Source organism: Bemisia tabaci, chromosome 1 (assembly GCF_918797505.1).
Source record: "Bemisia tabaci chromosome 1, PGI_BMITA_v3".
Lineage (NCBI taxonomy): Eukaryota > Metazoa > Arthropoda > Insecta > Hemiptera > Aleyrodidae > Bemisia > Bemisia tabaci.
Genome location: NC_092793.1, coordinates 31,527,417 through 31,553,896, shown reverse-complemented (window position 1 = coordinate 31,553,896; position 26,480 = coordinate 31,527,417). Strand labels below are relative to the sequence as shown.

Sequence of the window (26,480 nt, the reverse complement as noted above, 5' to 3'; positions counted from 1 at the left end):
GAGATCCTCCTTCTGATCTGGAGGGGAGGGGCGTCTGGAAACCCCCCCCCCCCCCCCCACGAGAGCGCCTACTTTTAGGAGCGCTACCCTAAGTTTAGCCTAAGGCGCTAAAAATGTAAATCCGGCCCTGTTTGCAAAATAATTCTGTAAAAACTTCGTTCCAAGGCACACACACTGGAAAAAAAAACACATAAGATCTTGAGTCCAGACTCTTGAAAGCATTGACAAGAAAAAGGACTCATAATTCAATCAGATTTAAGCTTAAATCAAAAGGAAATCCGCTCAAATTAAGAGGCCTGGTTCTTGATTTAAGCTTAAATCTGATCGAATCAAGAGTATTTTTTCTTGTCGATGTTTTTAAGAGTCTGGACTCTAGATCCAATGTGTTTTTTTTTCCCAGTGCACGTTTTTCTGCTATGATACATAATGGCGTTTTTGCGTTGCACGGCAGACATGCGAGCCAAAACCCGCAGGCCAATCAAAAACGGTACGGCATTTCTGTAATAAAAAGATAGGAATGGCCATGCTCTCCCTACATAGGTACTCCGGCTACACACGAGGAAGCTCGTTGCACGGCGGTGCGGCGGCGCGGCGGCGGTCGCGAAACCGGGGCGGGAGCCGGCGACCAATGAGCGACGAGACTCATTCATCCGCGCGGCGATGAGTCACGTCTAGAGCGACTCGGGCAGACGCACCGCCCCGGCCGCGGCCCCGGAGGAATCCGTTAACAGACTCCGCTCCGCCTCGGGAAAACCCAAGATTGCCCATTCTTATCCCGAAATCCTCCACCGAGCAACGGCATTTTCTCATCGATATCCCCCCGCCCGCCGCGAGACTCGCGTCGAGAAAAAATCCACACAATAGGTGCACTTCCGGAAAGTTCTCGCCGAGCGGATGGGCTGGAAAACGGGCTCTTTTTTCACAGATTCGGAGCTCTCGGCCGGCGGAACCGATTGGAAAGCGGGCCCGGGAAAGAGGAGAGAACTTGTCAGCAAGTTTGTCCGACGGCGACCGAGCCGGGCCGTTAGTTGCCGATAACCACGACATCCACTTGGTAATCTCCTCTCCGGCACCGTAAGCTTCGGCCCTATTCTTATCCACCGATCCGTGATCGCTCCCATGTTCCACCCCGCATCCTGTCGCCGGCAAGATGCGACGCCATGGCTTTTCCGAGTCAACTTGCTGCTCACAGCCTCCGCGACATTTAGACCTGGAGTGCCATTGAAGAGGGAATAAGAAGTCTGGGTCTCATGAAGAAAGACTCTTGGAAATCAAAAGATTGAGAGGGTTGTTGACGACCCCAAAAGTCCAAGTCGGTTGATGAAGTCCGATCGTGAAAATGAGGAGGATGACCATCATCCGTCCTACTGTTTTCACATGGCGAAAGCGTCACGTTTTCGCCATGTAGAAAGACAAGCAGGCTAACATTCAAATCTACGGCTACACAATTGGAGGTTTCAGTGTTTGCGATTATTTTGGGTCAGTTTTCTTTAGTTTAAGTCGGTCAAACCGATTTGGTTGCTTAAAACGATTTATGGTTGAATCAACCGACATCTAGAGGTACTCTGAGACACCTGAATGCGAGTGAGAGAAGTGTCCTGGTGATCCTGACTGGGTAATGCTCGAATTTCTGCGAGATTGCGATTTTTTAACCAAAAATTTGATCGATGTACCCCAAAGATTTCGTTAATATCGCCCATGGAAAATTCAAATCCAACCAAAAATGTAAACCATACATTTAGGTTACTTGTCGTTCTACTTTTCATATTAACTCGTAGAGTCGGTTAATTTCATTATGAGGAACTGAAGACTCTGAATCAGAGAACACTATGTGTACTTCGGATCCCAGAGAAATCTTTTAGGCGCATTCACGGGGCCTGCCAAGCCGCTTTGGAAGCCTCATAAAACCCAAACGAAGACATCGTAAAGTTAATAGAGGGACCCCAAAATTGTTAAAAAAAAAGTTAAGTTTCTCATATGGCATATAGTGTGATTCAGATATTCAGTATTTTCCGTCACTATTTTAACGTACCATAAAGTGGTAAATGAAGTACACAAAATGCACGAGTTCTCTCGTTATCTTCTGTCTGCGGTAATTCTTCCGACGTTTTTACATTTAATGGACCGCATTTGATCGACATACAATAAATTATCGCATCAATAATTTTAAAATAATATTGATTTCGCTTCCTAAATATTAAAAAGCTTATAACAACTAATTCATTTGAATGAATCGATCCAAGACAAAAAAAAAAAACAAAATAATTAAAAACTACCAATTCAAAAATTTAAAGTTGAATAATTCCAGAAGAGGACTTTCAAATTGCGACAATGAGAAAAACGAAGCGATCCTATTGATGGAAGCGGGTGGCTGCAATGGACAAAGCAGTTAAGAGATAAGACTTAACTAATGGCAACCCACGCGAGACCTTTTTATTAGTCCATCATCTTCCCCCTTGTCCATGGCAACCACCCGTATCAACCAATCGGATCGCTCCATTTTTCCGTCGTCTTCTGTGTCTATCAATATGAATGATCAGCCTGATGGAGCTTGGCCCGGAGCGAGGCGATAAGTTTCTGGCTTCCGAGCCGCCGCGACTCTGCTGCAGACCGGGGCCAACGCGAAGACCTAAGTTAGGGGGGAGGGGGGGATCAGGGGCACCTGTTGCGTGGCGTTGCAGCTCGGCCATTTTACGGTATTGGACACAGGCAGTTTTCCACCGTTGCTGCGCTCCGCTTTCGAAGGTGAGAAAATGTTTCGCCTTCTCGGGGAAAATTAGAATGTTACGTCAAGCCCTCGGCTGGCGACCGAGGCTGGAAGCTTTAGCGGCCGAAACGCCCGGCGAGGAAAATACCTGCCCGCGCCGCTCCAAGTCGAAGCGATCGCTGCCGGGCTACGTGGCCAGATCGAATCGATTTCGATCCAGCCCCCCCGTCACTTCCTCCGCTTCTCCTGCGTTCCTCTCGATTCCGTTGCCCCCGCCCCCCGCTTTTCTTTTCTTCACGCACCGCTGCCGCTCGGATTTTTCACCTGACGCTGCGGTGCTTGCGCGACGCCACGCCGCGCCGCGGGGAAGCGGGAAAGTTCCGCAATTCCGCCACCCGACGTTCACGATTTCCGCCCGAATTTTCCCAGATCCCGGGCCCGCCTCCGGATCTCTCTCACCCGGTTTCTTCTTCTCCAGCTTCCAGCCTCGAGTTCCACCTCTTGGAGGACCCGATGTCATCGAACCCCGCACCTGCGAGCCGATTATTGAAAGTGATAGACAAAGCTATAGACAAAGAAGACAAAAGGGATATGGAGGGATCCGATTGGTGAAAGCGGGTGGTTGAAATAGAAAAAGGAGGTAGGTAATAGACTAACTGAAGGCAACCCGCGAGAAACCTGACAGTTAGTCAATCATTTTCTCCCTTAGTCGATGGGAACCACACATTTCAACCAATAGGATCGGTCCATACTCCCTGAGTCTTCTTTGTCTATTGCTTTGTATATCAATATCGATCATCAGCCCGCTGGAGTGCCTGGAACGGGAAATTATAGCGTGTCCTGAAGTTTTGTTATCTCGAAAGGGCAGTCACCCTATGAACTAAATTATTTAGAATTACTTATGGCACACGATCATAAACTGCGAGATTAACTAAATTGATTGAAAAATCATTGAAGCACGAGATGGATTTTTTTGTTCCTCGCATACGTACGATTCCACATGCATATCTTGCAGTTATGTTTCCTTAGTTACACTTCTCTCTTGTCTCTTGTTCTCTCCGCCTACATACACGCTCCTCTGATCTCCCAACTATGTTTCCTTATTTTCAACCCATTTTTCCCTTTATCCCTACAGCATATATTTTCTTAGTTTAGCGGAATACCTAGAAAGACTTGGTTGATCGACCAAACTTTTGACTGAATCGACCGACACAGTAGGCTCCTCTCTGGAGCATCTGGTCCTCTTGAATCTCTCGATATTGCGAAGTTGCGACTTGCGAGTGGCTAGAGCACTGGACTTTCAACTATGCGATCTAAGGTAGATCCGGGAGGCTGGCGCCAGATTTCTAAAGAGGTTGCAAATTTTCAACCCATAGATGTCAAGGTAACGCAGAGATTGTGGACATTGGAACCCGAAGAGAAACTGACGACAAACGTGTTAACCGTGCGTTTAAGTTACTTCGTGTTCTACTTCAGGGTTGCCCCAGAATTAAGGAAATGAGATTCCCTGACATTTATCTGATTTCCCTGACACATTTTGGTGGAATTTCCTGACAATTGAAGATGTGTCACATGGTTAAAAAGACATAATTTGAAATAGTTTTCAGACAAAATTTCATGTTTGAAACAACAGCATATCCATTCTGGACAGAATGGTCGTTCAGGACAGTAAATGAAGGCGACTCAACAATGTTTCCCTAACATTTTCGTCATTTTCCCTGACTTCCTGAAATTCCCTGACATTTACCGGTTTTTCCTGACTGTGGCAACCCTGCTACTTTCCATACGAACAAAAGATATGGGTTGCTTTTCCTCATTGTGTACTAAGCTGAGGATACCTTCAGCGTGCCGAAAGTTGCCGAATTGCGACGTGAAGTGGCAGCGGCGCGGAGGTGTTTTTTTTCCGAGGCGCGGCGGGCTAGCGAATGCAGCGCAGCGACGCGGCGAGGCAGCGGGAAGGAAAAGCTATTAAAAGAAAACTTGAGCGGAGACCCTGCGACCGGCGGCGGAGTTTTCTTTCGCTCCGGCTCGGGCATGGAGGAGCGAGGACTTGGACTGCGACCACGGTGACTTTGGGCGGTGTGAACACGTGAAGTCGATTAGTGGTCGCGGTCCAGCGCCTTTCTAGCGCGCGCCGAGACAAAATTCCTGACACTCTGACACTCGCCACCAGAAGCCCCAAGCTCCACGCGCACCGGCCGCCGCCGCCGCCGGCCCCGGCCCGGCCGCCTCTTGCGAAACGCGTCGCGGGAAAATCAAGATTTCGGACCTTCGCCCGGGGGCATCGTGGGCGGCAGGTGCCCGCGCTCCCAGAGGATTTTGGCAGCGGTGAAATCGCAGGTTGTCCAGCTTCGGTCTTTCCGAATCTTGAACGTTTCCGTGACGCTCAGAAGATTCTTGCACCATCACAACAGAGGGCTAGTTTAATGAAATTGACAAGAGAAGCTATGGATAAAGAAGTCAAGAGGACGGAGCTACCCTATTGGTGGAAGCGGGTGGTTGCAATGGACAAAGGAAGTGAGTAATTGAAGTGATAGAGTAACTAAGAGCAACTCACGAGGGATCGTGTCGTCAGTCCAATCTTTTTCCCTCTTCATGTACGACAAAAACCCGTTTCCACCAAGAGTATCGCTCCAATTTCCCGTCGTTTTCTATATCAATTGTTTTTTCTATCAAGTTCAATCATCAGCCTGCTGACAGCTTCGCCCGTTTAAAACAATTTATACCCGTCAAGCTGGATGGCCACGGGCGGGAAAAATCAGGAGAAATCAGACAGTGGCGGCGCGTGTACCAAGCATTGTGAGGGGGGGGGGGGGGGGGCGTGACTGCGCTGCCCCCCCCCCCCCATTTCGAGAATTTCCACGAAAGATCAACGATATAGGCAATCGGCGCTGGAATTTTGCGCTTCATTTCATAAATCATTGAATTAAATACTTCAACGGATAAAATTCGGCAACGTCCAAGAGTGATATGTTTTTCCTATGCTCTAAAGTACTAAGGGCTGGTTTTTGAAATCGATAGACAAAGGGGACGAAGAGAAAAAAGAGCGAGCTTATTGGTGGGAGCGCGAGGTTGTAATGGACAAAGGAGGCCCTAAATTTTGTCTAATTATCTTCCCCTTGGTCGATAACAACCACCCGCTTCCGCCAAAAGGATTGCTCGATTTTCTTTTCGCCTTTTATCTATAGCTTTGTCTATCAATTACTATAATTAGCGCGCGATACCGGAGAAAGCAGAAAGCGCCGAGCCGGACAAAGGAGCCGGGAAACCCTCGTTGACGAGTCCCAGCGGACAGCGCGGTGGACTGTCGTCCTGAGCAAAAACCGCCCAAGTCCAATGGAAACCGTACGCAAGATCCGCGATTTTATAAGCACGGTAGTGAAGCCTTCGTCCTGGACTGGTGGACGGTATGAATGGATCGGGCGGGCGACGAAAAAAAAACAGGTTTCAGCTGCGGCTCGAGGTCTGGCCTGGCGCACGGTGGATCGAGTCAATGGGAGAGGTCGAACAAACTTCGGAAACTTTAAACGCTTATAACTCCGTTTATACAGAACTTTGAGGTTCTTAAAGTGGTCTCATTGGTTTCCTCGTGAACTTTTCTTCCAGAGGCACCCCTTGTAGTTTGAAATGTGACGAAATAAACATAAAAATTTGCAGTTTCAGTAAAATATTTCATGTCGAACCTCTCCAATTGACTCGATCCACTGTGCGACGGGCTGAGGATCCGCCGATCGATCGACAATCCGCATTTCGCATTTCTCCCGCACAAAGCTCCGACTCGGAATTCCGCGAAACGACACCCGACGCGACCGACCGGGCAACTTTTTTCCGCCGCCCCCTCCCCCCTCCCCCGCGAGGGGTGCCGTGCCGCCTTACGTAACGCCGTGTGCCCAACTTTACTCCCAGTTTTAAATGTCGACGCCGCAGCCGGCGATTGGCGACTCCTCCCTCCTTCGGCGGCGCATGCGCGGACGCCCCCCCCCCCCTCCACCGCACCCCTCGCTATTCGGGATCAAGTTCACGATGCCTCCTCGATCTTGATCCAACTTCCAGCGACCTTGACGAGAGAGGGGAGAAGCCGCCGCCGCCGCCGCGCCGGCCCGGGCAGGACCGAAAGGCCGAAGTCCGAAAGTCTAACATCGCACGGTGGGCCCGGCCTGCCATCCTCAACAAAGACAATACAGGGTGATCCAAGGATAAACTACCAGCTGCGGCTGCGGGAGCGTTTGCTAAAGGTCAAAATGAGACTTGTTGCCTCTGTGAATTTTTTTCCGAAAAGTGCTTTTAAAGTGGGTTGCAGCTCCTCCAAAGTTCTGAGGAATAAATAGTTTTTCCTGCAGAGGCGGATTCACCAATTTGGCAACATCGGATTTCCTTCATTTATACCTATGTTGAATAATCGATTTTTGTCGGAAAACCTGGCACCTCAAAGAATCGATACATTTCCAAGGTTTAAATAGGAAAAAAACAATGTTGCCGATTTGCTGGAACCGTCAATGTTTTCTTGCATTTTGAGAATGGTAATGCACCGAATCTCGTTAAAATTGAGATGCACACATTATTTTATACACCGATTTCAGACACGTATACGTCACACCTCATAAAAATAATTCAAAGGATTTGACGGAAACGAGGAAAACCTGACGGTACTACCTGACGAATGTACGGGAGGATGGAATCTCTTCGTTGTTTCCCAGACGAATAAACCTAACTCCATTCCATGGTTACACAATAAACTCAAACAGTTCAATTTTTCACAAGAATGTACCTATGCAATTTTCGTTAAAATTTTCTCTGATTTTACATTAGATCAGAAAAAAAATCACTGACATTTTTAGTCAGAAATGCCCAAAATCCTCCTGATCAAAATGCAATTTGCGAGGAGAAATTTGGCGACATTGGAATGTAGTTACGTCCTTTCGTGAAGGGAATAACGTCTCCACACAAGTTAAAACTGTCTCTCGCGGGTCTCGTCAGAAATAGGATTTCACACGAAAAAAAATTAAATTAAAAAGATTTCCCCACGGTGTCTACCGTAACATTTGGTTAAAAATACAACTGAGGCAGAAACTCATTTGTTTTTCTTTTTCCGGATGTTGACCTTTCCCTAGTTTTTTCTGCAGTTTCCGGACGAAAACTCCAATCCCAAGGTTAAAGGATCGATAAATCGAGGGTCCCCTTACTCAAGCAACTTCCTCTTCTTCCCCTCTCTGTATCAGCTCAGAAAAAAAGTACTTCGTTTCATAAAAGGGTTAGGTTTTTTTCGCTAGCTTTTATTCCGCTGGCAATGCACCAAGTTTTACCGTTTGTGAACCTCCACCAAAAAAGGAGAAATATACAGCTGAGAGATTGAGAATTTGCGCAGACTTATGAATATAGATGATATAAACAGTTATCACATGGGCTGAAGGTACGGAAGATCGACGACTTTAATATCTAAGGAACATTTTAAATAGTATAGCGAACATGAATGAGCTTTAGCACATATAGTTTAAGAGGATAAGCGAGGTATTTAAAAAATTCGCCAACGACAGATTTTTTCCATGTGGTATAAGGTGAATGCAGTCTCCTGCGTTATTTCAGGTAGGTGAAACGCTATAAAAAATGTTTAAAGTTACATAAGTTTTCAGTGAGAACTATCCCAATGGTAAAAAAGTTCAAGAAAAAAAAAACAATCGTCAAGATTTTCAGAAGCATTTCGCAAGCTATGCTGCCATTCTAGGGCGGAACGCGGTAAAAAAAATTCAAAAGTAGCCACATTTCCTCCAATAAAATATTTATTTTGGAAAAACGTTTTAACATTTCAGAAGAAATTCTAAGATACACTGACGAATAAAACTTGCTGAAAATTTCAAAGAAAAAATTCAACAGTTTTCGAGAAAATCCATCAGCATACAATCGGAGTGAATTGTGAGGTTTTTTCCAGCGCGGCAGTACTTAGCAATCGATGAAAGAGCTCTCATTGAGTACAGCGGCGTACGAGGAACTCAAGAAACGAAAAATAAAAGTTCAAAGCTTTGTTTTGAGGTCCCACGAGCAGCCTCCGCGCATTCATTCATCAATTTTCACGAAGGTGATGCCGCTGAACTCTTGGTCGCGAATAAAAACACCAGATTTGGGATAGGTCTCATTCAAGAGTTCCGCGGAAGCCTAGCGCGATTGACAAACAAAACTGGAAGCGACACCTCCGTCGACAAAGCTCTTTATTTCCAGCGCCGGGAAAGTTGAGACGTCGCGGATTCCGCTGAACCGTTTTCCGTTGGATAAAAACCGACCTGGCTTTTCCGAGAAAGCTGAGATTTCCTCTCGATTCCCAGGCGCGGATTCAGCCTTGAGATAGCTATTTATTTCTTTCCCCGCCGACTCACCGTCACTGCTTTCTGCACTTCCTATTTAAAGTTAAGTCGGGCGCTTCTGAGGGGAAAGGAGATATTGTGGAATTATTATCGAGATATAAATCCCTAACACCTACTGATGGCTAGGCTGTTTTTTTTCTTTTCGAAGGTGTTGAGAGGAGGGAGAATCATTTTGCTCCGCGGAGGAGGGAAAAATCTTTAACAAATCTGGAAAAGTGCCAAAGGACAAAAGTTCCTCCATTCACCTACATCGCCTTAAGGAGACGGAAAGGGAAGGGATAGGGGTAAAAGTAATTGAGGCTTGAAAGGGAAAGGAGGAGTGGTGAAACTTAAATTGACAACGGAATCTTATCCGCAATTTAATTAAAAGGATACGGAAATTTCAAGGGAAAATATGAAGAACATTCCTTAAAAAAAAAAAAAAAAAAAAAAAAAAAAAAAAAAAAAATTGACCTAAGAAAAGTTTGCAACATTCTGATGTTGTCCATTGGAAGGCAATCTTCCTTAGCTGGGTAGAAGAAACATACATCGGACGTTCTTGTGGATGCAAACAGACATTTCTCAATTTCTCTACACGGGGCTCTTTTGTTGGTGCCGGTTCGTAAATAAACAGCTTCTGCCACATTAAAGCTTAGAGCGTATTCGAAAATGTCGTTAAGAACGTGGGCTACTGGATACGTTAATGAGCAGATCTCGATACTGAGCAAAAGGGCAAATAGTCCAAGTCATCGATAAGTTGTCTAAGTTGCTTTTGAAAGGTTACAGCAAAAATTTCGGTTATTCTTGTTGAACTCTAACGACACCAGGCATTCTATCATGATGTTCAAAAACGAGATGAAAATTCCCGCAGCATCCATAAGAACGTCATAATGTTACGGAGATCATCTTGGAAATTTTACGTTAAATTTCATGTGAAACAAAAAGTTCCATAAATAGATACCATAAAGAGGAGCGGCTGGGGGGGGGGGGGGCTCTTAAAAGAGCGACCGTTTTGCGAAGCGCATGGTTGCCGTAATTCCTTTATCTTCGAATTCCCTGACTGTTTTTGCTCTTTTCTGACTCCAAAACTTTCGGATTCCCCGACTTTTCCTGACATTCAAATATAATTTCCATTTTGATTTTCTTCCTCTGACTTCTGCCGTGCTAAGGAGAAACGCCCTATGAACCTTCAGGCGTTGCCAAATTTCCTTTGATATAACACGGATTTCCTGGTAAACTTATGAATATTTTCCTTCCAATTTAGCAGAGCATTTCGTTCGCAATTTCACATATAGTTCCTGAAAATTTCAAGGAAAAATATTCATAACTTTTCTCAAAAATGAACATTTTATCATAGAAAATCTGGCAACTCTCGAATGTTCATACGGCGTTCTTCCTTGGCACGGCAAAATTGCACTCACTACTGCTACACGCTTAACACGTTGAATTCCCTGCCATGTTGTGTGAATTCCCTGACTTCTACCGTTTGGTCGCCGCAAAATCCTTGACTTCCTCGGTTTTTCAGACCGCCGGCAACCTTGGAATTGGACTACATTTTAGGATAACGATTCACTAATTCTGGGTCATTTCAGAAACAAAATAAGAGCGAAAATTATCCTCGGCAAGTATGTTGTTTCAAGGATAAACCGAAGATAAAAGTTCCTTGTCGCAAAATGTAGACCAAATATTAATACTGGGTCCCGCTTTTCTACTTTATCCGCAAGTATCTCCAAAACTTCGCTCGAGGAAACAACGAGAGTACTTTCGAATTTAGTTTTATTCATTCAAAATCCAGGGAACAAATCGACTCATTGCCATTGCATCATTCAGAAACTGCACATCCGCTTCAAATGTTCAGAAGAATTCCATTAATACGTTCTAAGAAATTATCTAAAATGCCGTCGAAAGCTTCCCGGGGCTCTCCCATCACTCTCGTTATGACATATAATTAATTCAAATGACTTTTTCCCCTCCGGCCCTCCATTTCCTTGCGAGCATCGCGAGCTTATGACTATTTGATCGGTCACTTTCTGCACCCCCCCTCCCTTCCTCTTCGTTTCGCCGCGATGGTGACAAATTGAATTACACATGAGCATCTCGTGCATGGCAACGCGTTCGCGCTTCCGACAATGTCGTCGTTTGGCCACGCTGTGTACGCCAGGTCACGGACCGTCAAGGCGCAATACTCCCGTGCTGAACGGAAAACGTCCAATGATCACATTCGCGAGTTGCCAAATTGCCACTTATGAAAATTCGATTTCCTATAAAACGAGAAAATTGTCTTCTTTGAATTCTTCGGATTGATTTATTAACAATTTTAGTTCCTCCCTAAGGTGTCAGTTGTGCAGGTAAATGGAGCATTTCCGAGTGCCTGCATGGACTATGAAAGTCTTCGGATTGAAGTTCCTTTTAAAGTTCCTGTTAAAGGTACGACCCTAAGTCTTACTACGTAGCTTCCCGAATGAAGGAACGTAGCTTCATTCCAAGGTTGCAAAATGGACTAGAAAAATTCAATTTTTAACAAGAATGCACCTGCAGGCTGATAATTGAAACTGGTGGACAAACCGATAGACAGAGAAGGTAGATAATGGACTAACTAACGGCAACCCACGAGAGACCTTTTAGACTGACCATAATTTCCTCCCTTAGTCTAGTTCACAGGAACCTCCCATTTTAACCAATAGGATCGCTCCAGGCGCCTTATGTCTCCTTCGTCTATCGATTTGTCTATCTATATCAACAATCAGCCCGCTGTGCAATTTTTGTCCAAAATGTTTCTGATTTTGGCATGATCTCTGAGGGAAAATCGGTGAAATTTTCAGTTCGAAATGTCATAGATTCTCCTGGTAAATATGTTGCGAGGGGGAATTCGAATCGGAGTTGCGTTCTTTCGTGAGGGAAACGAGGATTTTAGGTGGGAGATTTTGCCACACCGGATTGCTCTTAGGGTGGTTTTCCTCGGGACGGCGGCGGCAGAGAACTAAGTGAAAACGCCACACGCAACCCAGCATCACGATCTGCGGATGCCCGGCCACCGGGGAGTGCGGACTGCCACCATCATCGTGACGACGAGCGCGGAACTGCGACAGGTCGCGGCGAATGCAACCCCACGTATTGGATGACACACGTGCTCGGCCGTGATCGTGCCGGTGGTTTACCGGAAAATGCCCACTATTGAAAATGGAGCCCGGCCGGAGAAAACGACACCGGGAAAGCTTCGGCTCGGAGGCTGAGTGAAATAAAAGCGTTTGCAGTTTCCGATGAAAAAGTGACGTCGCAGACGGCACGCTGTGCTTTCGGCCTGTCACACAAGAAACCGATCCGAGCGCCATACCCTGACGGATAGAATGACCATCCTCGTGACAGCTTTCCGAAACCGCTCCGGTGCCTAGATAGATAGAGTGCAGATATTTCGGTAATTTTGAGGTTAGGCCATGAAGCGAACTTTATTTGGATGGAGTTCATCAGAAAGGAACCAACCCACATTAAGATGAAACTGAGAAAAAGAGAAGTTTCATTCCTGCATAAGGCTCAATGTAGAAATACCCCTCTTCTCACTAACTGATTTCTGTGTTTTGACTTTCAGTTTTTGGCAGGAGAAAAAATACGGCTTGTGGAACTCAAAAACACTCTTATTTCAAATTTGTCGAAACTGTGGGTTGGTTCCTTTCTGATACACTCGGTCCATTTAGAGGTTCGGTACTACTTTTGTGCCCGAACCTCCAAACTGAATCTAGGTGAGTTCGGAACTTCCGATTCGGTGACAAACGAATCGCAACGTTTGTGCGGGATTATGATACCACTTCGCAAGGTGGTTCTAAAAAAATTTCGACTTGTCGAAAAGAAACGGATCTGATTGGTCGAATCTGGTAACAACAGTGTTCACTGGTGTTAATGATTGATGAGACAAACCGGGACAGAACTTCCCGAAGAGGCTCGAAACTTTAGATAAAATTCGCGTATAGAGCTTTTAAGACCCAAAGGGTTGCCAACTTATGAATCTTAATTATCCAGAGTGATTTATTATTAAAATGTTTAAGACCCGTGGTTGGTAAAACACGAATTTGACTAAGTTTTTGCATGAATTTACTCATTTTTGGGAAAGAACACTCATTTGTGAACATCCTTGTTCATCTAGGTTTGATATTGTAATCTTTAGAATGACGGTGATAATTTTTGTGTTAGATGGTTGGATGCCCTTTTGGGCCCTAGGAGCTCCATATTTCGACTCTGTCTTCTCACTGTATAAGTACTCTATCCGAAATCGCTTGAGTACATATGTCGGGAGAGTGCGGACATTATAATTCAGTTCGGTCGGCGATGATTCTATGCATTAAATAATCGATTCAATTAGACACAGATCATACAGCTGACGGCCCCCATCAAAATATTGACGGGTCACAGGAAGAAAAAAAATGTTTTATTCACAGACCTGTGCTTGCGTGGTTGGCGAGGAATAACTCTGCAAGTTCATGACTATTACAAGTGGCCGCAATTTGAATGACGGAGTCAATTGCGAAATGCGAAATGTGAGTTAATGACAAACGCCCTTCGAAATCTTTGGCTGTCCCACTGTCGGTCGCGCGCTCTTTAGACTCGCTGAATGACACCAAAAAAAAATGCAATTCCCTATCCTAACGATTAAAATGACATAGGTGAAAACTTACAGAAAAGTCACTTCAGTTTTCAAAGCTCCACTCTTGACAATTCGGGACATAAAGCACGAGATGACAATCTAAACGACCTATGCCGTGTAACAATTTGTCATTATTTGATTAAACGGACCCGCTGAAACATTTGTCCGAAACTTTGGACTTTGGATACTGAGTTTGATTAATGTGGGAAATACCAATAAAGAAGTGAATAATCTTCCGTCTCGTAATGGAGATGTTGCATGTGTGAGGGATTTGTGATTTGACCATTCATTCTTGTGTAAAAGTTCGCGAGAAACACGATGGTGCCACTGGTTTTCTCTGAAATCATCGTCCAAGCTCAAAAAAAGCTCTCAAAGTGAGGCCAAAATAGAGGGGATATCCCACCCTACCCTGAGAGTCCACCTCTACATCAAAACAAACTCTCCATGCAAAGATAGGGAGCAAATACATTAGCAGGGTTGCCGTGCTTTCAGTTTTGGAGTCCCCAAATAAAGTGGCAGCCCTGTCAATGTATTTGCTCCCTATCTTTGCATGGAGAGATTGTTTTGATGTAGAGGTGGACTCTCAGGGTAGGGTGGGATATCCCCTCCATTTTGGCCTCACTTTGAGAGCTTTTTTTGAGCTTGAGAGACGATTTCAGAGAAAACCAGTGGCACCATTGTGTTTCTCGCGAACTTTTACATAAGAATCAACAGTCAAATTGCAAATTCCTCACACATGCAACATCTCCATTATTAAAGTACATAAAAATGGATTTCAGATGGATTTTAATCGATTTCTGAAATCCAATCACTGGCACACAATTAGCGCGAAATTAGAGAGTCTAATCACTTGCCTAAATCTATTGCATGCAACAGACTCATCATCGGAGAGATTCTCTTTGTTTAAAGCTTTTCAAAAAGTGGGAAAAAGTTGTAGTTTTCCTGACAAGGAGTTGTTGGAAAAATTGTTTTTCTTGAATTTTCCTGTTTTGGCAGATTTTCCAGCTCTACCATCACAGGTTTTAAATTACTAGCGAAATGCAAATTAGGAATCAACATCACTTTCATTGGAGCCGAAGGAAGGTATCGATCTCCAAAATACTGCCAAAAAATTTTCGGATTCGGTTTTTTTGAATTTGATATTCCCGAGTCCTGTCGTCGCGCGGTCTGCAGCAACAGTTCGTTCGCCCTCGTCTTCGTTTCATTTCCTTGAAACCTGCCACGAGACGAAAACCAGTTCGAAAAATTGATAAACACTCAATTTTCTCTCATTTTCGATGCTCCCCTTGAACACAATCCGATCGGCGAGAAATATAATACCGGTGAAATCACACCCGGAGCGTTACTTGGTCGATCCTACAGCTTGTTGCATTTTCCCGCACGCTGTGTTTTCTCCACTCAACTTTAGCGTAAACAGGTGCGCCCGCGCAAAACAAGACGTAAACTTTGCGCTGAATCCTTCATGATCCATAACATTTTCAACTGAATCGGTGCGTGTGAAAACCGGAAGACAGAAACGATTGAAAGTGAAGGGTGTCTAAAAACTTGGAAGGGAAAAATTCTCTGACTCTTACGGGTTTTCACATGCAACGATTCAGTCGAAAATCTTGCGGATCATGAAAGGTTCAGCGCAAAATTTACGTCTACTTTTGCTGATCGAAATTCTCTGACTTTTTTACATCAAATATTAGCATGCGTAGAACTGAAAATGAACAATTGCTTTCACGACAAATGACAGAGATGCGTGAGCCTTTCTTCTCCAGGCATTAATTATTCCATTAACTGAAATTGCAATTCCTCGAGTACTAAAAACTATTCCTCCGATTCATGTTCAGAGTATAACACAGAACACTGAACTCAGAACCTGACTTAGACTTAGTTAGATTGCGTGAACAGGGCTTATGTTTTTTCCTGATTTAGAGTTTCAAAATTTTACTCAAGTCCAGCGCTTTTCATAAAATTCATAAAATACAAATACTAAAATTTGAATTTCGAGTTAAATGAGGGGTTTTTCTCCTCACTTGCTCAGCAGAGGATCTTTACATTAGAACTTGCATTCAACACTAGTCGCCAGCAGATATGCAAAATTTCATGAAACTCCATTGCATTGCCCGTAATTTACATTGAAAATTTACAAACATTACATCAAAAATAACTAATCTTCCTCGCAAAAGTTAGAGTTTTCGAAACTGTAATTACGAAGATCGTGAGACTGAGAGCTCGAAAAAGTGGAGCGGAAGGGGGAGATAATTGAAACGTTTTTCAAAAACTTTCCTCGAGTTTTCCCCATTTCCAGCACGGTAGAATACGTGGTCACGGCTGGAATTGAGGCATCGGAAAAGATGAGGGAAGGGGCAATAGGAGGCGATATCGAAGTTCGGTAGTAATAAGAGCCGAGCGGAATTTTTCAGAGTTGAGAAAATCAAAAACATTCGATATGACCGATCGTATGACCAAAGCGTAGTCAGACGGAGAGAAATTATGTTTTCTCATTGGTCGGTTCGAACGCAGATGCAAATTTTCTCGAATGAACTGGCGTGACTGCGCTGGTTCACGCGCTTGCGTGACAGCATGCGAGAGAACAAGCAAGAAATTTGCGCGGGACATGCGGATGGAGCCGGCGTGCGGCGTGCATCTCAAAACGCCCGACGTTGCCGTAGTGTATGGATTTCTTTCTTTTGAGAGCATATTATAAAATTTCATAAAAATTTCGGGGGTTGAAAACCATTTATGTGAAAGAAGACATAGATGTGAAGACATCGTTCCATAGATGTGAAGTTTGGCAAGTCAAAAAAGAACACAGAATATATTGAGAGCAACGGCAATCCGATCAGAATCGTTACATTAGATAGCGCGGAAAATTATCTAAATATTGAAAAAAGAAGAGGTGAAGTGTCCCAGGAAACTCTTATTCATTGGAGGAAATCTGACAATGCTCGAGTTTTCGAATAACATTTTCCCTTAACGCTTCAGTATTGATAGCCGAGCATAAGACGATGATATCGATAATAACGCCTTGATGCAACTATTCGTGCTCTATGGACATGCGTGTTGCGTTCTAGAAATTGAAGGCGCTCCGGAAACTTTGGTTTATGAGCAGTGCTCGCAGTTATGGCGGTGAAATATAATATTCTGATAAGTAAAAATGAAGCAAAAACACTGTATCCTGTATTCTTGCCCTTGTTTTTATCGGAAAATTCAATCTTGCCACATATTCGGAGCGGGACGTCACACGCAGCTGCAAGCACAAGAAAGCCGGAGCGCCTTCCATTTTTCCACATGCAACACGCGCGTTCATAGAGTACGAATAGTTGTATCAAGGCGTTATTATCAACAACATTGAAAGCGTTCCTTATGTTGACTGAGATGTTGCCATAAGAAGGCCTGCACATACTTAAAAAATGGCAAATGGCAAAAGATCATTTGAATGTGTCCCGTTTGAAATGAATCGAGAGGGGGCTGGACCCAACCTACATGACTGCATAAACACGGTTATTACATCATTGTCAATTCGGCAGTGTCTTCCAAACTTACTTTTTCGTAACTCGATATCTGTTTAAAAACCGAAAAAAGACCACCCATATCGATGATGGCAAACGCACCTATGGACAGTCGTCTGCAACTCATTCATTGAAACACTCAACGAGATGATCTCATAAATGTAATACGAGCAAGTCCCCTGGATTGACTACAATACTGGAATTTGGGGCAAGGAGCTTTCGGCGACAGGCCGACCTATTGCGACAACTTTTCGAGGATTCGGGAGACAGAACAAAGCGAGACCTGTGGCTGTTCCTGAGCGGTCAGGCTGACTGTGAGTGCGGTAGGGTTGCCATAATTTATTCATCTTCAAATTCCCTGGCAATCATCGACTTATCGGTGTCTATTTTTGCTTTTCCCTGAATTAAAAGTGTCTGAATTTCTGACTTTCCCCGTCATTCCAAGAAAATTCCCATTTTTTTTGCTTCGCTAAATATTGGACAAAATTCCCTTGTTTCGAGCTTAAATTATGGAAAAGGCAGTCAGTGGCTGTTTAAAAGAAGATGGTGAGCCTTAAAAATGACCAGAAAGTGTGAACAGTTCGAAGATTAGTGATAAGTTCTAGTGTTTAGTAGATGTGTCAGAAATTCCCTGACTTTTCCCACCAATTCCCTAACTTTCCCTACGAATTCCCCAACTTTTTCTAGTCGTCACGAATTCCCCGATTTTCCCGGTTTTCTAGACGGTCGGCAACCCTGAGCACGCAAAAATACTTAAAGACAATTACAAAACCTAACGCAAGCTGTAAGGAACATCAAACCACATCAGCTGTAGCCACATTTAACTGGATACGTTAATTTTGTGCAAGAGAACGGTTGAGCGGAGTCCCTTGAAAATTTCAGGAAATTTGCTTCGTGCTATGCAGAAAATTCGCTGACATTTGCAAGCGAATCCGCACAACCATTTTCAAGTAAAAAATAGAATTTCCCGATTAAATTTGGCAGTGGCTGATGTGGCTTTTCCACTTAACGCGATCCAGATGTCCGGTCGAATCCGCGACAAAGGCTACGGGCAGTAGCTAGGCCGGACCCGCGGAGCTTGCGGCGGCGGCGGATCAGAAATTAAAATCAGCGCGGGTCGCCCCGGCCGCTTGACGAGGAAAAATGGATATAAATTATCGAATTACTTCTGATCGAATGCTCCGAGCCAAAGCGCTGATCACGCATACTGATCCCGTGCGCGGGCTCAACTTTTCTCTCCGTTTTCTTTTTCCTTTTTTCGCCGTTGGTGGCCTCCCCTGTGCCCCCTAACCCCCCGGCCCCCACCCGTCCCCCCTGCCGTTCGCGCCACCGGCGGTTTACGTAATTCGTCCACTTTAAAATTCAGATTCCGAACGGCGCTACCCCGCTCCACACCCCCTCCCGCAGCGCAAAAGTCTGGCCCGGGCCTACGCGACCGTCGAGCGCTAATTGGTCAAGTGGCCGGCTCCGAAAAGTTCGCTCGAAATACAAGTAACGTCCCGAATACTCCCGTGCTCAGGAAAAATGCCGTATGAACATTCGAGAGTTGCCAAGTTTCCTTCGATAAAATGTTTATTTTTTAATGAAGTTAAGAATATTTTTCCTTTGAATTTTCAGAATGTTTAGGCAAAATTGCAAACTTAATTATCCGAAAAATTGGGAGGAAAATATTCATAAATTTACCAGGAAATTCGCGGTTTATCGAAGGAAATTTGGCAACGCCTGAGGGTTCATACGGCGTTTTTCCTTAGCACGGCAGAATACTGCCGTGCTCGGGAAAAATGCCGTATGAACCTTCAAGCGTTGTCAAATTTCCTTTGATAAAACACGAATTTCCTGGTAAACTTATGAGCGTTTTCCTTTCAATTTTTCAGATAATTTGGTTCGCAATTTTACCCAGGGCTCCTGAAAATTTAAAAGAAAAATATTCATAACTTTCTATTGAAAAAAGCATTTCATCAAAAGGAAACTTGGCAACTCTCGAATGTTCACACGTCGTTTTTCCTTGGCACGGCAGAATAGAGCGCCCACCGATACTCGCAGGATTTAAAGGAGAATTTTCGCACGAACATTGAATCGCTTTGCATCCAAGTTCTCTATGGGCTCGGCTCACAGTATTTGGACAAGGTGTCCAGTTTTTTTAGTAGCGGAAATTCTGATTTTTCTTTATTTTTGACTGCTAAACCCTGATTTCATTATTTGTCCAAATTCTGATTTTTTGCGGAGAAAAATTACGGAGAAGAACTTCACGCAAGGCGAATGTAACTTCAAAAAAGAGCTCGATAAAAAATCCTATCAGACGGCCGACTTTTCTCGAATCCTGATTTTACTACCGATTTTTCCTCAATTCCTGATGAAATCGGGACTAAATCCTGATGCTAGATACCCTGTTAAAAAGATTTTTTTCCCCGATACAGGCAATTCTGCCGTGCTGAGGAGGAACGCCGTAAGAACCTTCAAACGTTGCCATATTTCCTCCAATAAAACTCGAATTTACTGAGGTAATTTTGGTCGCAATTTGATCCAAAGTACTAGAAAATTTCGGGGGAAAACATGCACAAATGTCCCCAAAAATTCACGTTATATCATAGGACATTTGAAAAGTCTCGAATGTTCAAACGGAGTTGATTCTTAAAGCACAGCAGACTTACATAGAGATTTACGTATCTTACTATATAGTGTAAAATTATAAAAGTAACGCGCCGGAGGCGCGAAGTGCTTCGGAGGGTTGTACCGCGAAGCGGTCAGGGGGCATACTCATACTCTCTGGTTTAAAATCTTGTGAAAATGTAACACTCTGGGACGTTATGGAATGACATTCACTTGCGTGTATTTCAGCAGATTAGAACATTTCACAACGAGGGCTCGTAGGGAACCAAACAATTTTTTTTCTGCCTTTTTTTTAAGAGTGACAAGTCTCCTTGCACTTAAATATTTCCTCACTTTTCCTGACTTTTTGAGGATTTAGAGAATGATTATGATTCCAGCCGGACTTAACGCGATAGAGAATTAACTTAAAGAATGAACCAGAGACATCAAAGTTATGAAAGGGCAAGGAAATTCGCGGGTTGGTGCCAGAATTTTCTGATGATTAATAGTTGAGTATTTACCGGCATTTTAGGAATTTCCCTGACTTTTCTAGCTTTCCAGCATTTTCCTCTCTGTTTTTCTCGGAAGCTCTAAAAAAGAACATTTGGACAAAGCTTCTGCCCTTTGTATAAAGGTTTGAGCTATTTATAAAACTGTTGGAGCTAGGGTGATATGCTGAAGTTAGGTCTGGCTTTCGCGAATAGAGGAACAAATAACAAAATTGAAACCTCAACTCATGTTAGAAATTTCTTTGATACTGGATCGCATTTACTCGAGAAATTTTGTGTTGATTATTTCAGAGGCAAGGGAATATTGTGTAATTTTTTAACTTTTTCATCAGTATTTGTGCTTGATGAAAAAAATTAGACCTATTTTTTGGTGAGGTTCACTTCTTCCTGGAAGGGCCAACAATTAACTTCAAGAGTTAAAAATATGTTACTCATGACTTTTTGATCGTCAACTATTTTTCATTGATAATATAAGCATAGAGGAAATTGTAAAACATGGGCTTCAAAAAAAGGTACTTTTTTTAAGCTTAATACTCGGCAGTTCATTAAGCGATTGATGGAGCATAACACACTGCATGACAGTAAAGACCAGCTTTTCTCTCTATGATTCAGCTTACGACTTAATGAGTGAGTATTGTGTGATGTCAAAGAAATAAAATTGGATTTCAAAAAAGGTAAATCCCTACTTCTTATAAATGAAGCCTCAAAGAAAACTAACTGGGGGTTCTATTAACTAGACAAACGTAATGAGGAAAATGTCATAATGATACCTCCACGTTTGTATTGAGCTATCATCTGTTGACTGTTAACCGCAACGGTGGGAAAAAACGTTTTCCTAAAAAGATGGTGCCAAAATATTTTGAAGTCAGGGTAATTGCATGACTGACTGCACTTCCCAGATTTCTTCCTTAGATACAGCATGACTAGAAATATGAAATTATTTCATTCTTCCCACCTCCTCCCTTACTGCATTGCAACTGCCACATCTCTTCACTTTATACATCAAACTCAATGCGAAAGTAAAATAACGCGCTCACTTTATTGAATGTTCGGGTTGTGAAATTTTTTTAGAATATTGGATGGGATGGGTTATTGAAATGGATAGGGAGAAAAGAAGAAACCTCCACCCCTAAAATCACAGCCATTGGTGCAGACAGCTATAGACAGATTTAGCAAGCTTAGAGCAAATGCCATGCAATCTTACCTTGTGAGTCTACAGAAGTTGTCATGTCATGGGGAGTCCCGTCACTCGACGATTCCCATCGCATGGTACCTGCAAAAATTCAGAAAAAAATCAGGAGGTGCAAACAACGGAACATTCTTATAGAGATACGAAAAAAACCACTGGACAAGAATTCCGGTTTCTTATTACTGGTCGACAGGATCTAGAATCATGTTTGGAACTTTATAACTTAATGTATAACTTGGAGAGCCACATGTTTTTATCATGTCTCTCTTCCTTTGGAGTACTTTGAGATTCAAGTACAATAGAGGATTCTCTCTTTTCATCTGTCATTTTTCATAATTTTTGTGTTCAAAATATTAGGTAATCATGAGTACCTTCTAAATATTCAGCAAACAAAAAAATTCAATACCCCTAAACCACACCCTGGGCCTTCAACGGTTCAATTAAGCTGTTCTGTTTTTTCTATAGGCTCAATGAACTTAGCTGATCATGCGCATGAGTATAAAATCTTAGAGATTTACGTTTCTGTGTATATTTTTCCTATGACAAATGAACAAGTGATCAGTAGCTCTGAGATAATGTCAATACTTTAAAGGAGTCTTCCCTCAAGGTAAAGGCAATTAAGCTTAAATTTTAGTAGACAAGACTTGGTGTTTGTTTTTGAAAATGTTAAAGAATTTGAGGACATTTTGAGAAGAAGCAGTTTTCTTTCAAATCCCTGAAAAAATTGAAGGGACACTGATAAACATTTTCTCCACAGTAAAATCTAAAAAAACTGAATAGTTAGTGGCAATAATTTTTATAAAACCAAGTTATTTTTTTAAATTTATAATAATAAAAAAAAAAATCATTGAATTGACTTACTGTCAGAGTGACTGTTGTTGTCATGAGAGGGGCCTGCCTTTTCAAAATCCGAGCCGCTGCCATCGTCTTCGTTTTCTTCGTCATTGTATTGGTCCATTGTACTGTCATCATGATTAGAATATTCCGAACCATATTCACTTTTCATTTTCGCATCGTTTTTCATTTTTGTAGAATCACACTCTTTATTTTCTTTATCAACAACTAGGGATTGTGGTTGGTTACTAGGGGAAGACGGTCGAAAGGAGGAAGGCACTGGAAGTAACGGATACATTGCTTTGTTTTCTGGTACAGGAATCGAAGGCGCTTGAGCTGGCACATCAAGTGCATTGCTAACATCGAGGTGATTGGATAGATGCGACCGCGCACTCATAGGAGAAACAATCATGTTGTTTTCAAACTTCATAGGTTGTATAGGTTTACGTCGTTTGATAACTTCATTATTCTTATTTAATGAGTCAATGATATGTTTTAAAGGCTTTTTCGGCTGGTTTGTAAGACCAGCAACAGGTGGAATCTGAGATCTAGAGACCTGGCTTAAATTAGGAAGAACGGGTTGTGGTTTTCTAATATTGTTCATAGGAGTGTCTAGCTTAATTTTAGATACTGGACTTGGGGATGCACTATCTTTATCGTGGAACACAGGACTTGCACACGCGGAACTCAAACCTGCTTCTCGTTCACCTCCTCCTCCACTGTCCGTGAGGCCTTTTATCTGTAATGATTCGGCAGCTTTTAGAAAAGAACCCAGATTTTCTTGGGTTATATTGACTTCACCACGGTACATATAATCTAACATAGATTGCAATTCGTGAAATTTAACATCTTTTAAGATTAGGATGGGATGCTTGTCGTAATGTTGACTTAGAATCATCTGAAACAAACAAACAAAAGAAAAGAAAAATAAATTCTTGCAGTAAATACAGACCAATTTTTTTTTTTCTACCAAGAGAATGATAAGAGAAAGGACCTGCGTTTTAGAGGATTGCACCTCTAAAAAGCCAAGTAGCAAATGGTAGCTAACATGGAGGTTTCGGGTAAGGATTTTGAAACTTTGCTTCTACAAATGTACCGAAGAGCTGTGGAACAGGGCAGAATCAGAATGAGTAGAAATCAAATTCCAATTTAATGAAAGACAATGTTCTATCCAGCCAGAACTTCAACTGAGCTGAGGAGAATTGACAAATATACTGCAGTATGTATTTGAAAATTTTTTCACTTGGGTCTAAAGCCTTGAAGGAGATTACTCAAACATGATTCTGTGTTTGAAGATGTTTCTTGGATATTGCAAGTGAAAGAAATATGGTGTGTAGAGAACAGATTATGTAGAGATGTGGCCGAAAGCAAATGTGGAGTGGGAATTCAAAACCTGAGGAGCGCCATCAGGTGTTGCTTAAATTGTACAAATTCCGTAGCCCTAAAGAACAAAAGAGCCTAAATTTATTGCTTTCTAAATGAGAAATTTTCTCTAAATTTTCATCTTATCCTTGTAGTACAAATTGTGAATCTCAACCCACTGGCTTCCCAAAACATGAAGAGAAAAGTAGCGCAATCTAAAGTCTCAACATAAGATGAACAAACCGTCCTCTCCCAAGATGCTGATTCATCATGTGTTCGGACTTTACTTAAAAATATTAAACACTCAAAATGTGAAGGAGAATCTCTTGAATACGCTAAAATGATCAACTAAGTAAATTGGTGACCCATGAAAATAGCTAACATAGAATTGGGCAGGGAGGAGGAACCTTTAATTACAGCTTTCTAAATAGGATCCCAGGAACAAATTAAAATGTACATAGATTAAGCGGCAGGCACAGGAAAGAAAATGTCCACGGCTAGATACAGTGGATTCGACCTGATGCATCACGAACTAAAGTGGACAAATGGTGAGATCTGGATAAGGGTCTAAGCAATGTATGTTAGCAAACCAAATGTTTTTCAAAACCTTGCAGTTGAATGGAAACAATGAGCTTTCGAACGTACGGAAAAAAAACGTACGCTATACACCTGTTCCTATGACCTGAAGTTAGCTTGAAATTTAGAGCTCGCGCATCTATGTTGAGACAAACGTCAATCACTAATTAACTTGAGTTAGTACAACTTAACAGGTCATACACAGGTCAACACATGCAGTCCGATGGCATCACTGATGAGTGGTGACATGAACAATATTTGGACATTTGTCTCAACATGCGAAGCGCAAGCTCCAGGGATAAAACTCTCCTAAGAGCTATAGGAATACTGGTCCATTCATGAGGAATAAAGCCTGGGTTGATAGATGGAAATATTGCCTTGATGTCAAAACAGTAGCAAAGTCAAAGAAGGATTAACTGATGCAACACTCAAATGGGGATTACGAAAGTTAACGTTAGAAAACTGACATAAACTATCTAACTTCAAACGGCAGTAAGGATGCAATGGCTTAGTCGGAATGCAGCATTGCACAATCATTGGTTTTATTCAGAAACCCTACCATGAGTAGAAAAGATGTAATGGAGCTGCCGAACAAAGAGGCATTCCACATGAAATCGGAGGAAACGGAGACACTTGCACTACGACTTAGTACAATTATTGGAGCGTAATAAGAGGGAAGTAGATTGAGAGGGCTCAATGGTGAAGCGGTTAAAGATGAATTTAAAGGGATGAAAGCTGAAATTAGCCGAGAAAGACGACTTTGGATATAGATCAACAGTGAAGGCATGGAGTGACCGGGGAAGTAAACAGTAGGATAGTGTGGTTAGAGTAAACAAAAACTTCAATGAGGCAAAATTCAAATTCAATGAAGAATTTGGGAAATTGGACCCATTCAACGTTTAATTAAACGAACAGACAGCATGATCTATCTAAACGCCAAACTATTCAGTACTTCCAGTCATAATTGAATCTAAAGGCATCTACGGCCGTACCGACAACATGTTCCCGTGCAAACACGATGGACCCTTGAGGGAGAAGCCATGAGGCATTTTCAAAACATTAAATCGGATGAATAAAGAACGACACGGGAGCATGAAACTGGAATTTAATTTCGACAATTTAGCGGCATATTTCAAAATCGGCAAATTCGCAAAATTTGCGAAAATGCAACTTACCGCGAAATAAGGACTGCATGCAGACAAAAGAACTTTGTGAGCTTGTATACATCGGCCCTCAGCTGCCAAAGTGCAATCAACTAAAGTCCCGCTCTCTAAAAGAGAATCGAACACAGATACTAATGTACTTTGATGATTATTCCACCGTAAACAAAAATGTTGATTAGCCATTGTGCATCTAATAGGAACTTTAATTTAAAAACTACACAAAACACACGAACTTAACAATTCACACACAATTAACAACCGAACGCTTCGCGAACAACGAATGGACGAAAGCACTACGAAAATGAAGGCTACCATTACCAACCTAACTCCAGTGCACCAAACCATCAACCGCGCGGATGAATATTTCACTGACGTCTAATAACTGATTCGCACTCTTTAAACTGTTTAATTTATTATATCAAACTTATTAAGGCCCAATATAAACGAACTGAAAGCCTAAATTGAGTTTGAATGTGTGAATTTCGGAACATGTTCAAGACTCTGATCGGCAGTGACATAAAAGTTTGTAACGTTGGCACCTTGACCAAAATAATTAGTCCCGATTTTTGATTGGCTTTCGATCTTCAAGCTCAACTAAACACAATTATTGGCGTAAAATTTGAAATAATGGGTCTTTCGGGTCAAATGAAGTAATGAAGATAATAAAATTATGTGGGTCACCGCTGGCATCAGTTTTCTCGGAGTCAACGAAAATTCCCGAGCCTCACACAGCAGCACGAGCGGTCGGCGCAACACTGGACGCACGAAAAATGGTTTTATAGAATTCACTTGACAGGACAAACCAGCGGACGAATCGCGCTCAAAGTTTTCCTCCCACCTCCTACACTCCGCACTAACACCATGACTAATCGTACGGCCATTCATTCAACTCTGCTCCGACCTCAAGCGGAAAAACTTTTATGAACCGTGAGTTTTCTCTGCCAACATGATTCGTCCTCTTGAAACGCATGAGACATTAATAATGGTCGGAGGAAAAATGGGCTCCAGCCGAGTTCTCGCTTAGTTTCTATGTACAAGTCGATACGGTAAAAAGTTCCTGGAACGAATCATGAGTTTTCC

General features: G+C 42.8%; 1 protein-coding gene across 5 annotated transcripts in view; it reads right to left on the bottom strand.

Annotated features, from left to right (window-relative positions):
* LOC109041068 (uncharacterized) overlaps nt 1-26,159 on the bottom strand; it is a 70,702-nt gene extending 44,543 nt beyond the window's left edge. For 2 of the 5 annotated variants that reach the window (XM_019057234.2, XM_019057231.2), the window contains exons 1-3: nt 25,413-26,154; nt 22,327-23,197; nt 21,481-21,549 (exon numbers count right to left, since the gene is read on the bottom strand). In XM_019057234.2, the coding sequence (XP_018912779.1) occupies nt 21,481-21,549; nt 22,327-23,197; nt 25,413-25,583 (1,111 nt within the window). In that variant the 5' untranslated portion in view covers nt 25,584-26,154. Of the gene's footprint in view, nt 1-21,480; nt 21,550-22,326; nt 23,198-25,412 lie in introns of all 5 variants that reach the window. The other 3 variants (XM_019057229.2, XM_019057233.2, XM_019057230.2) reach the window with 3 other exon arrangements.
* Nucleotides 26,160-26,480: the final 321 nt, after the last annotated feature.